This window comes from Aristolochia californica, unplaced genomic scaffold (genome assembly GCF_029961685.1).
Source record: "Aristolochia californica isolate CCGP_79_NKW_82.1479 unplaced genomic scaffold, dmAriCali1.0.hap1 SCAF_2, whole genome shotgun sequence".
Lineage (NCBI taxonomy): Eukaryota > Viridiplantae > Streptophyta > Magnoliopsida > Piperales > Aristolochiaceae > Aristolochia > Aristolochia californica.
In genome coordinates, this window is record NW_027181881.1 from 47,054,796 (window position 1) to 47,066,250 (window position 11,455).

The 11,455-nt window shown below is 39.5% G+C and overlaps 2 protein-coding genes across 3 annotated transcripts; one reads left to right on the plus strand and one right to left on the minus strand.

The window, feature by feature from the left end:
• Window positions 1–462: 462 nt before the first annotated feature.
• Window positions 463–4,846, minus strand: LOC137957351 (uncharacterized). The gene is made up of 2 exons (XM_068805112.1): window positions 4,465–4,846; window positions 463–840 (listed from the first exon to the last, which is right to left on the minus strand). Exons 1-2 carry the CDS (start codon window positions 4,720–4,722, stop codon window positions 685–687), a joined length of 414 nt encoding a protein of 137 aa, XP_068661213.1. The 5' UTR covers window positions 4,723–4,846; the 3' UTR covers window positions 463–684.
• Window positions 4,847–5,371: 525 nt separating this feature from the next.
• Window positions 5,372–11,282, plus strand: LOC137957346 (prohibitin-3, mitochondrial-like). Of its 2 annotated transcripts, none has more exons than XM_068805107.1 (2): window positions 5,372–6,286; window positions 10,895–11,282. In XM_068805107.1, exon 1 carries the CDS (start codon window positions 5,416–5,418, stop codon window positions 6,271–6,273), a length of 858 nt encoding a protein of 285 aa, XP_068661208.1. In that variant the 5' UTR covers window positions 5,372–5,415; the 3' UTR covers window positions 6,274–6,286; window positions 10,895–11,282. The 2 variants fall into 2 exon arrangements, with proteins under 2 accessions (XP_068661208.1, XP_068661209.1); XM_068805108.1 differs by having other exon boundaries at window positions 10,910–11,282.
• The last annotated feature ends 173 nt before the right edge of the window (window positions 11,283–11,455 follow it).

Sequence of the window (11,455 nt, forward strand, 5' to 3'; positions counted from 1 at the left end):
AGGACATCTGACGAGAGTCCTGCAGACACTGGATAAGGCAAAAAAAGAATGATTTATAACTCGGAAATTCAAAGCAAAATCGAATTAAGATGTAGAGCTACGAGAAAAGCTAGAACCATATAGAACTGGAAATAGCATGTCCAAAGCCCGATGTTAGTCTTGCTTCTCTTCTCATATTTCTGCTCAGTAATAACAACTATTGTCATTTCAGCAGAAAACAGATTAAACGCAGAAGAGAGCTACAAGAAAAAAAAAAAAACAGACATGGATGAGATATTTGGAAGAGAATAGCAACGGCGAAGAAAAAAATTGCAGGTGAGCTCCGTCGGCTGAGCTGCGGCTACTAAAGTTGCCGTAGCCGCCAGCGATAGCTTTCCAAAAGAACAAGGAGCAAACTGCCGAGAGGGACTCTTGAAGTTGCCCTTTTGTATAGGATCTAAAAATTAGGGTTCTCTGCTTAGATAAATACAAAAAACCTCAGACTTCTCTAAAACTACGACCACTACCCCTCCGTTCCGAAAGTGACATTGAGGCGGAACCGAATTAAGGAGAATACATGTAATGAATACTGAACCATCCAAATTTACAGAACATAAACCTGTTGTTCATTCCTGTATTTTATGATTTACAATCGTCTAACTAAAAATTCAGAAAGTGTGGAATCGAAAAACATTTTACTGCCTATCACTGCCCTAAAGGCTCCACAGCAGTCTTGAAAAGAAGAATGTAAACCTTATCGATGGAGAAGTATAAGAAGCCACCCCAGGAGTGGGTCACATATGAACCAAAACTTGTCCCCACAATGCAGTGCCAAGCAGGACCATACGAGGAATCAAATTCCTGAGCCACATGAAAGTAATAAATTCATCAAAGTTTTGCATGATCCATACCCAATAAGATAAAAAGATTCAAAGGATTTAATATGATACAGAGAAACGGCTGAAACTTAAATTTGTTTGCTGGTCATTTTGAAGTGAAGCTCCCAGCACTAACAGACAAAGGGATACATTTTTGCAGGAAAACTGGCAGGCTAGAACCTTGTATAACAGTTTATATTCTGAACTTGCAGGAAAACTCACATTGCAGTGAGAGGTCCAAAGGGAATATTTGGTGTACCTCAAATAGCTTCTTTATACTTGAAAGCACCAGCTTCTTGTTTTGTTAAGAACAAATTTCCCATGTTTTGGACAAAGGGAAATAAAGAGGAACTATGACATAAAAATTAGCATAACATGCTGCATCTGCCCAAGGAATAAACAAAAAAACCAAGAGTACCAAAAAATTGCATCACATGATTTTTTAAAGCCAAAGATAATAGTTCTCAAATTAAGGGGGAGAGGAGCATGGTTCATGCAGTAAGATTAATGGAATACCAACTTAAAGAAAAGGTTAACCAAATATGACAATCTGAAACTGCATAAATTTCTTTCAGGAGGATAATACATAGTAGAATATACATGAATTCAAGGATTACAAGCCTAGAAGCATTTCTACCTAGATAGAAAAATCATGGAATAACATTAGTTTAAATTACCTAAAGTTGCATAAGCAGTTGGAAATGATAACAATCTCATCCCAAAATTATCCTTCTCCCCTATCTTCAATATTATTTGATGCACAAATTCCACTCCCGTGCAAACAAAAGCAGGAGTCCAGCTCCAGCCTCCTTATCCAAGTAACACTAACCCAATATTCTCAAACTATGCGACAGGTTGTAGGATACTAGACTTTCAAGACAGGAGAGGTCTCAGTTAATGAACCAATAAACCACTCCGTTGACACGTTTTCCCTATTAACTAGAAACCAATTACAAGCTCCACAGATCATCTTGAAATAACCACCAACTTCCCAAAGCATATGACTTTAAAACCATTTTGCTACAAACTGGCAGAGTTGTCTTCAGTCAGAACAATATTGTTAAAAGTGGTAGTGTTTATTTTGCATCTGCAATGAGGTTTCATAGATACACAGCCTCAGGAAACAGACTCTGTTCATCCTGAGTTCAGAAATTAGTGAATCTCGCCTTTCCCTTGGCTTCCTAGGATTCTTTACAGCAGATTCATCTCCAAAGAAACCTAAAAATAGGAACTTCTTAAGTCTCATCAGCAGATAGATTCTGGAGCAAACTATGAACAGTATGAGTCAACAAAAGCTACCACTGAAACTTGCAGTACCTTCATCTAATGATATAAAAAAATACATTTTGATTTAAAGAAGAGCTTCATCCAATGAATGATCCCAAATTGTGGGCTCACTCTGGTCCAATTAATATTTGTCTGTACATTGAAATTATGAGAAGCTAGCTATACTGTATACATCACTAAGTGCAGTTAGAATTGAATCTTAAGTTTCTCAGACAAAGCAACTTAAACACTAAGAATTCTCTAAAGCATAACTGCTCATCTATTAATTAGAAAAACAGCACAATCCACCTAAAAAATTGCAGCACATATCCTGAAGCGTGCAATAAATCATTTCAAATAAGCTACAAAGTTCTCCTGGAATGGTAAATTGATTTTTCTTTTTTGAATGACACTGATGTTATCACAAAAGACAAGCAAAAAATAACAAGAGGGGGAGGGAAGAAGAAGACCCTCCAAGAAAGATACAAACTAGAGCGGGTAACTATGCCCTATGACAAGGTGTTGACGATTGGCACCCTCCTTAGCAAGGGAGTCTGCCATGCAATTAGCAGACCTAAGGATGTGGACCCAACAGATATCATACACATTCGCAATGGTAACAAATTCATTAGGAAGAAACTGTTAGTGAATGTTTCTTCTTCTTTGATTGGGTGAACCTACCAAAGTAACAATTATATGTGATAAGTTCAAATAGATAGGATAACAGGAGCACCCTTTCCGTGTCTTCTACAACCATCCAAGGTAATTGAACGACACAGTTTGGATCACCCCTTAAGGGACTATTTTTGATACGTGGATGACTACATTTGCTAGCAGTTTGCTCATAGCAACAGTTATAACAACGTTTTCAAGGTGCAGTCGACATGATTCTAGTAATGTTTCTGAAAATATAGGCAGTTCAAGCTAAAACTCAGCTTCAGCTTGCAGCAGAAAACAGCTGAACCTTGTGGTCTTTTAACTTTCGTTTGTCGTGAAAAGGCTGTAATAACAATTTCATTTCGTAGAGCTACTACATGTGAAAGGACCACTCCATTCTCATTAATGATTGAATCTTGTTGTGTTACCCAACTGAAAGTTTTTTTTTGGAAAATGAACTCAAAAAGATTTTTAATGAAGATCTAATGGAGGTGTGGTAGGAGGTGTGGTAGCTTTTCATGCCAAGAGACCAACAAAAGTTCCTGTATATTCACTTCTCGTGACTTAAATACTGTTTGGAAATTAAGTCAGTGTTCCTTTACAGTTTACTCTACAGCCTGCATCGCAATCACTAGCCACAACTTTCTTCCTTTATCAGGGGCTTCTAGAAAACCACCTGGCAGCAATTTTGGAATGCCCTTAACGCTTTTAGAGTGCCAGGAAAAGATCAAATGAATTTAATGGCGTTTGAGATAGAGAAAGGACCTCCAGGCTGCTTTCAAAGTGGAATGCACCAGGGCATTACCACAAAATCATGGGTTACGACTTGACTAAGGTCCTGACTTTTACTCCAAAAGATCTCAAAGAAAATGAAAGGATTCGATAAAAATCTGAAATATTAAGGAACTAAGACAGGATGCTCTCTGTCCGTCCCTACAAGATTGCAGCCACAAAATTTGTCATTTAACCCAGCATTTCCGTTTTATCTACTTATTCAGAAATTATCACTCATTATATTTTCTGTCTGCCAGACGCTACATAATAACACAATAAACAGAAAGGAATTTCGAGAAAAATAAATGCTTATTGGGAGAAAGCGGAAGTCACATCGTGTAAATAGAAGTCAGTGACTTTACTACAAGAGTTCGTCTTCCTCCAGGAAGTTAACAGCAAAATTCTAGCTAGAAGCACGGTAACAGACACCCCAGGTAATGACATAAACAGAATACTGGGATCATCTAAGATTAGTATGTTAAAACAGCCGACAGTCCAAAAGCTCCGGCCAGCCACCAACTCCACACGCCAAAAACAAAATAAAGATCTGATTTAAAGACAGAACGGGGTGAAACGAACCATCCCTAACCCAACTCTCACTAATCTCGTCCAAAGCTACAAAAGAGTAATTGACTTTGTTCGCAGGGTCTAACTTATCATACAGAACTCCCCCACACGAATGTCGACAGAAGGGAAGCCAGCAGCTGAAAATCAATAGTACAGTTCACCGGATCATACTATATGCCATTTACAAAGAAACTCCAGCTATCAGTAAAAATCATACTCGTGATTCAGTGACTTCAATTACAATTGAAACCAAAGAAGAGAAAATGAAATTTCAACGAAACTAAGAATCAGGAAACTGACATTTCGATACTAGGAAAGAGTCTGGGAAACAAAGAAGTCATACCTTTTTAAGAGCAAGGGCGAGACGTTTGCTGTCAAGCTTGGGCATTGCGTCGAGGGAGTCTCTTGCGCAGCGGAAGGCACGGCTCTGTAGAGCCACAGGCATGTCCGCCGCTCGCACATTTACATTAAGTCGCTCCAGTTGCTCCTTCTGCTCTCCGGCTTTCTTCCTCTCAATTAGACCGCTCAGGAATCGGCTCCTTCGTTCAAGCTCTTCCTCCGCTCCCTCCACGGTCTCTCGATTCTCTCCCTTGGCCGTCATCGTTTCTACAGGGGCCTTCTCTGCTCCCCCTTCATCGCTTCTTCTTGTAGACAAAATGAGTGAGAACAGAGAAAAGAAACCAGGGGCAATTCCATATTCATTTGCTCCCCCCTCGTGTACAATCCTGCCGTGCCTGGTTTCATGAATCCTTTTTTTTCTTCCCAGCTTTCTTTATTGACTTGCGTGTCGACAGGACGTCGGAGGAACCGACAAGACGATATTAAATGACTAAAGTACCCTCCATTGTTCTGAGTATCAAAATTCCTGATTCGTAAATGGGAATCATTGACTCGCTCAAACGCAGCCCTTTCAAGTTTCGGCTTGAGGATTCCCGATATAACCTGATTCTCCATATCAAACTATTTTTTATAATCACAACAAAAGAAAATTATTAAAATTATTTTAAAGGGTAATACAGTAATTTCAGCCGGATATGGTGTAGCGGGCCAGGGAGCGGCGACACGAGGGAAGAGAAGGATCGAAGGCCCGAAGTGAAAAAAACTGTCGGATTTTCATCTCTACTCGACCTTCTAATGAACTCGTTCAATTTTACCCATTTAAAAATATAAGCAATTCCAGCCCAAATCTTAAGGCCCAAAGGCCGGACGCAATGTTGGCTTTTCAGGGTTTAGGTTTTATCACGATCGGCCCTCGTTTGCGTCTGCATAGTTGGAAAACCTCCCTGATTCGAACATGGCTGGTAGTGGTAACCAAGCCGCAGTGTCCTTCCTCACCAACATTGCCCGCGCAGCCTTCGGCCTCGGTGTGGGTGCCACCGTTCTAAATGCCTCTCTCTACAACGTCGACGGTGGCCAGCGTGCCGTCATCTTCGATCGTTTCCGAGGAGTGCTTGATGAGTCCGTCAGCGAGGGAACTCACTTTCTTATCCCTTGGCTTCAAAAGCCCGTGATTTTCGACATCCGCACTCGCCCTCATTCCTTCCCCTCAATTTCCGGTACTAAGGATCTCCAGATGGTCAATCTCTCTCTCAGGGTGTTGTCACGTCCTGAGGTCTCCAAACTCCCCAGGATCTTCAAGAACCTTGGTCTTGAATATGACGAGAAGGTGCTTCCCTCCATCGGAAACGAGGTCCTCAAGGCCGTTGTTGCACAGTTTAACGCTGATCAGCTTCTCACCGAGCGGCCCCACGTTTCTGCCCTTGTCCGTGAGTCTCTCATCAAGAGGGCCGCCGACTTCGACATAGTCCTAGATGATGTTGCGATCACTCATCTCTCTTACGGGGCTGAATTCTCCAAGGCCGTCGAGCAGAAGCAGGTTGCACAGCAGGAAGCCGAGAGGTCCAAGTATGTTGTTGCCAAGTCTGAGCAGGAGAGAAGGGCGGCCATTATCAGGGCCGAGGGAGAGAGTGAATCTGCGAAGCTTATTTCGGATGCCACGAACACAGCTGGGATGAGCCTTATTGAGCTTAGGAAAATTGAGGCTTCTAGGGAGGTTGCCGCTACTCTTGCCAAATCACCGAATGTAGCATATTTGCCTAGTGGAAATCAGATGCTGCTGGGGCTTAATCCTTCGTTGCCGTCTTTTCGTTGATTGCTAACGTCAGGTGGGATGAGCTTCCTCTATTTTTCTTGTTTCATTTGTTTCTTATGTTCATCTTTCTATTTACTCATTTTTTTCCCGAGTCGTAAACTAAGTAGCAGTTTAACTTTTCCAGAATATATATATAATTTTTTTTTTTTGTTGGGTTTAAGTATGCAATGCGGTTTCAGTTCCTATGGTCCGTCTGCTTTCATTGATACCGTGCGTGTATAGCAGCACTATATGGCATGTATGCCCGTTAGGATTGGTGTGTTTTGAAATGTTTCCCTTGTCTTCAATGAGCACGAAAGACATCCCCCAAACCCCAATGAATCCGCTTCAGAAATAGGATGAACAAGAAAGTGACCAATTAATGCTCCTTATTTTTTTAATAATTCAATAGCTAATGTGAGAAACAAAAAGCACATTTGGTTATTACAACTATTCTCTTTTTCTACTTAGATAAGATTTAAGTCAAGGTAGCTTGTGGTTATCATTTAAAATGCCAAGAAAGAAAAAAAGGGGAAGGAAAAGTTGGCTGCTGACTGTATCTTTCTTGTGGGGTTTTGGAATGTGACCTGGAAGAGCTATTGGGATATACCCAGTTTTCTTATGGTCATCTTGTGTTTGAGGACTGGCACGGAATGTTTCTGGGCTTCCATTGTTGCTTTCTCAATAATTTGATTTCAATAACAGAAGCATATCTGGCATACGTTTGAGCTGATAAATACTTCTGGTTGCTATTCTTTGAAGTCATGCAATTCTCCATTACTTTGCTTGTTCGCAGAACCACAGTTGTGGAAGATAATGGTGGATTGGACCATTGGCTCAGTGGTCATATTGGGGAATTTCTCCTGTGAGGTCTTGGGTTCAAGTCAAGGAAGAAAGAGAAAAACAAGGAACAAAGAATGCTCCCTATAAGCATTAGGCTTGGATAATCTAAGTAACAGAAAGATGATGTGTGATTGATAAGCTTATGCATTTCAGTTCTTGCTTTATTATTTGGAATAATCGTGGGAGTGGCATTATATGTGCTGTTTGTCTGGTTTTTAAGAAGGACAAATTTTTTTATTGTCCTTCCGCAGATGTGTTCGATCCTTCCAAACTGGTTATTGTTTATCTTTTTGTTGTTGTATTCTTGTTTCTGCTGTTGTTGTTGTTATTGTTGTCGAGGTTATCTCCGAAATTTATGTAGATGATTGTAATATCTTGAATGTCTGATGTGGATTCTCTTTCTATTATGCTGTAAAACCTAGTCCTTGCAGTGCTTTTCTTGAGATTAAATATACTGTGATGTTACAACCTTTTCCCCCCTTATATTCATGGTTTCTTAAATAGAAGTATTTTCCATGACTCCATGGATAATTCTGCTTCTTAATGGAATGAACCTTTCTCTCTGGACAACTGGTGCATTTTTAATCCAAACAGTTACTTTGATGCCAGCTGCAGTCTGGTGAATCGTATCTGAGACTGACATTACTGGGAACTGCATAAAGATTCAAGTCATTGCTATTAGAAAGAAACTGCTAAAAGACGTACCTGTCATTCCGTGAAAATTTGAAATGGTGCTGCAGTCTATCACTGTTCTTGAGCCAATACTTGATTGATTGCATATCATATCTGGTTTTGTTGCTATGACTTGAGTAGTTCTTTAGATATGTCTTTACCATATAAGCCATTATGCATCACTGTTGTCCATGTCATCATCCCCTTTGCTGTAGGGTTTTGATTCAAGCAGTCAGTACTAATGTTGCATCCTTAGTCTGAAACCGCTTAATTGGACTTAGTAAGAAATATTAAATCAGTTTCTTCTTGATGGTATGTATTCGATGAACCAAACTTCTTCTGCCCTCAGAATCTCTATTTATGTTGGCCATATGGATGTTGTCCTGCCATGCTGGTCTCATCTGAATTACCTGTTCTTTTGGTTCTTTCATATTCATGTCTAGTTCATTTATAAAGCAATAATTCATGATCATTTAGATTTTGGTGTTCTCTTGACACTTTTGGAGCTTTTGACCTGAACCAGTTTGCATGTTGTCATGATTTCTATTTACCTTTGTTATTCCTTATGTTGATACTGTCTTTCTCGTATAATTGATGGGCGCCATTAGTGTTCACTGTTGATTAATATTCTGATTGCCCTGCTGATATGACCTATTTAATTTGATAAGGAGTAAGATCTGTTATCCAGTCCCTAAATAGGTGAGTTACCGTTTATCCAATCTTACGCAACATTGTATTTCTTATCTGCATCATTTGCTGTTTCATGGGGAAGGTTCTTACATATAAGTGAAGTGTGCCTTCTTTTTTTATTATTCAAGTCTGAGTTATAGCTTGTCATGGTTGAATGTGATTATGGTGTTTGTATTTTGGATGTTAGAATTAGTTAAATGTGCTTTATGGAGAGAGACGTTAGACATTTGGAGAAGAGGGTGGAAGAGATGAGAATGTTGAGATGGATGTGTGTCATATTCAGAAAGTCAAACACAGATGCCCTTATTGGATGACAGTTATGTGAGTAACATGGTAAACAAGAATACTCAAGGTGTTTGAAATGATTTAGATTGACATGTTGATGATGGCAATAGATGGACCTACAAGAAAGGTAGGAAGACAAAAAAGGTGGTAAGGAAAGGCTTGAAAAGTGTGCCTGAGGCTGGAGCCTGTTATGTTTAGTATTATCAGACTTGAATTGGACTGCTGCTTGAACCAGGATCAATCGGTACTTTCTGTGGTCGTAGAATAGAAAAAACTCAGGGGAAGGGGAAAACCAATGGGTGTGGCCAGTTCTAACAATTCAAGTCTATGTTGCATTGAGCTGGCCTGCTTTTCTTCCTCACCCCCTTGATTACAAAGAGCTAGTTGACGGGGAGTGACCACCCTCCCCCATCAGCAAGTGTTCTATTTCAAGTTATACAGAGGTAGGGAGGTGTGGCTCCTCCCATTTCCACTCTTCCCCTGCATGTGGATAGAAGGGGAGGGATGGAAAAAGGGGTTTGGTGGATCCTACCTCTCTTGAAAGTCTTTTTTTATTTTTATTTTCTGTATTTTTCATCATCACCGATGCAATCATCTGTTATAGTGGTCGACCCATACCCAACCGCCTTTCTGGACAAATGGTGGTGCTGGTTCTGATAGCATTGGTTCTACAAAAAAGAATGGTACTAGAGGGTGATAGAAAGGAATGCCGGAGGACAATACATGCAACTAACTCCAAGTCTTGAAGATATGACTATGTTAATTATTGATGATATTGATTATGTTTGTTTTTTCATCTCATGGGTTTTTCTATGACTTAATAGGTGATATATGCTGTATTTTGGAATAATATTTTCCCCAATAATGATGAGTATGATTGAATAGTTTCAATTTTTTTTCTCATTTATGGAGAAAAGAGAATACGAGGGTGGGGAGGGCAAAGGCGAGGGCAAAGGCAGGCAACTCCTGAAGCCCCACCTCAACAATGAAGGGGAAAGCTATGCCCTGTAACTAGTTGTTTGATGACACACACACTCTTTGCAAGGGATCTGGCAATAGATTTTACTGATTTAAGTGCGTGGCTCTGAGAGAATACCATAATCAAGAGATATATCTCAAGGCTTGACAAAATATTGGTGTAGCCTCTCCTAGGCAGATCTAATGAGTTTGTTCATCTTGCTAATTATTAGGGTCTCATTTGTTGGGTTTATGCAGCCATAATTATATGCTCTATAAAAATATTGAATGGGTGTGCTTAGTAAATTTTGAACTCAACAGTTAAGCAGGCAAATGATTTACTACTCTCTGGAGGTGAGGATCCTACTCATTGTTGCTTAAAAACCTAGGCCATTGTTTTTGGCTGTTTAAGTGCTTGCCTCAAGTGATTTCAACTGCAAGGTTACAGGAAGATCATTTGGGTTGAACTTTCTTGTTCAGAACAACCGTTCCGGCTTGAATCCCCCTGAAAGTGAATTTGCTATGTTACTCAAATTGGGGATGGGGAGGGACAATGCTTTTGCTTTTAATTTATTATTGACAATAGTAAATGTACTTTTTCTTTCTTCTGTTCATATTAAAAAAATTAGTTGATATGAATAGATAAAATGGTGAACAAGATAGTGTCAAGCTATAATCTTCGTTAGTTGAGACGACTGGACTGAACAAAATGTTTTCAAATTAGTTAGCATCCTTTTTTTCTTTATAATCTTTATAGCCTTCATTTGATTCTAGTAACTGTATGCAAGATGAGTTTTGTGGCCGAGTAGAGTCAGCAGCACCTGCTTCCTCTGACAAATTCAATTTGACATAAGGATGATCTTTTATTAAGATTAGTGGTTTTACATACAAGGGCAGGATCTTTAATTGAGGTGTATTTTCATGAGCCATTCCCAAAAGCTTCCTTGATTTCTTTTAATAATTTCTGTGGCTGATTTATAGGGATTTCATCAGAGATTTGTAACTTATTTTTGCATAAAAAATTAGTTTTGTCTCTTTTCTTGTTGCCGTGCATCTTCATCGACCCTTTCCATTCCCCCTCTCCTAAAAAAAAAAAAAAAAGCCTTTCTCCTGTTAAGTGCTGTTCATAACGTTTATGGAAATAACTTTTTTTCGCAGGAGGTCATTAACTGATTGCTTTAATGTCATCTAACAGGGGTGTTGTGAACAGGTCAAGCATGAAGGAGATTGCTTGTGGCGGAACCGTCAAGTGCTCACCCGTCTGAGTTATGGATAAAATTCAATCATTTGTGCCTCTTCAAATGCTATAAATAACTTGGACTGGTGGTCGAGGCTTTTTACATTTTTAGTGAAACGAGGTAGAGATTAAAAATGTCAAATATATATATATATATATATATATATATATGTGTGTGTGTGTGTTTCTTCTAGGGATTCTTCCCGTCCCCTGAGGGCTTCATTTTAGGAAGCATCTGATTCTTGTATGTGTTGGCTTATGTGATAAAACGCTTGAATGGGATGTTACAATTGAGATTCATACTTTTTTAAGAGGCGAGTCGTTGGACTTGCTGTTGATGATTTAATTCGTGCGTAAGTCGGGATTGTGACATTTTATTTAGGATCAACTATAATCTGCTAGGTTTAATTTTATTTAATGAAAGTTTTAAAGAAATGCTAGGGGGACACGTCTCCCCCTTCTCAGGGTGAGTTTCTTGATTATCTAACAAAGGAGAAACCCTCCAATTTGGGAAAGGGG

Coding starts and splice junctions, on each gene's coding strand:
- LOC137957351 (XM_068805112.1), bottom strand. CDS start 4,722: ATGACGGCCAAGGGAGAGAATCGAGAGACCGTGGAGGGAGCGGAGGAA. Junction 841..4,464: donor TCGCCCTTGCTCTTAAAAAG/GTATGACTTCTT, acceptor CATGTGGCTCAG/GAATTTGATTCCTCGTATGG.
- LOC137957346 (XM_068805107.1), top strand. CDS start 5,416: ATGGCTGGTAGTGGTAACCAAGCCGCAGTGTCCTTCCTCACCAACATT.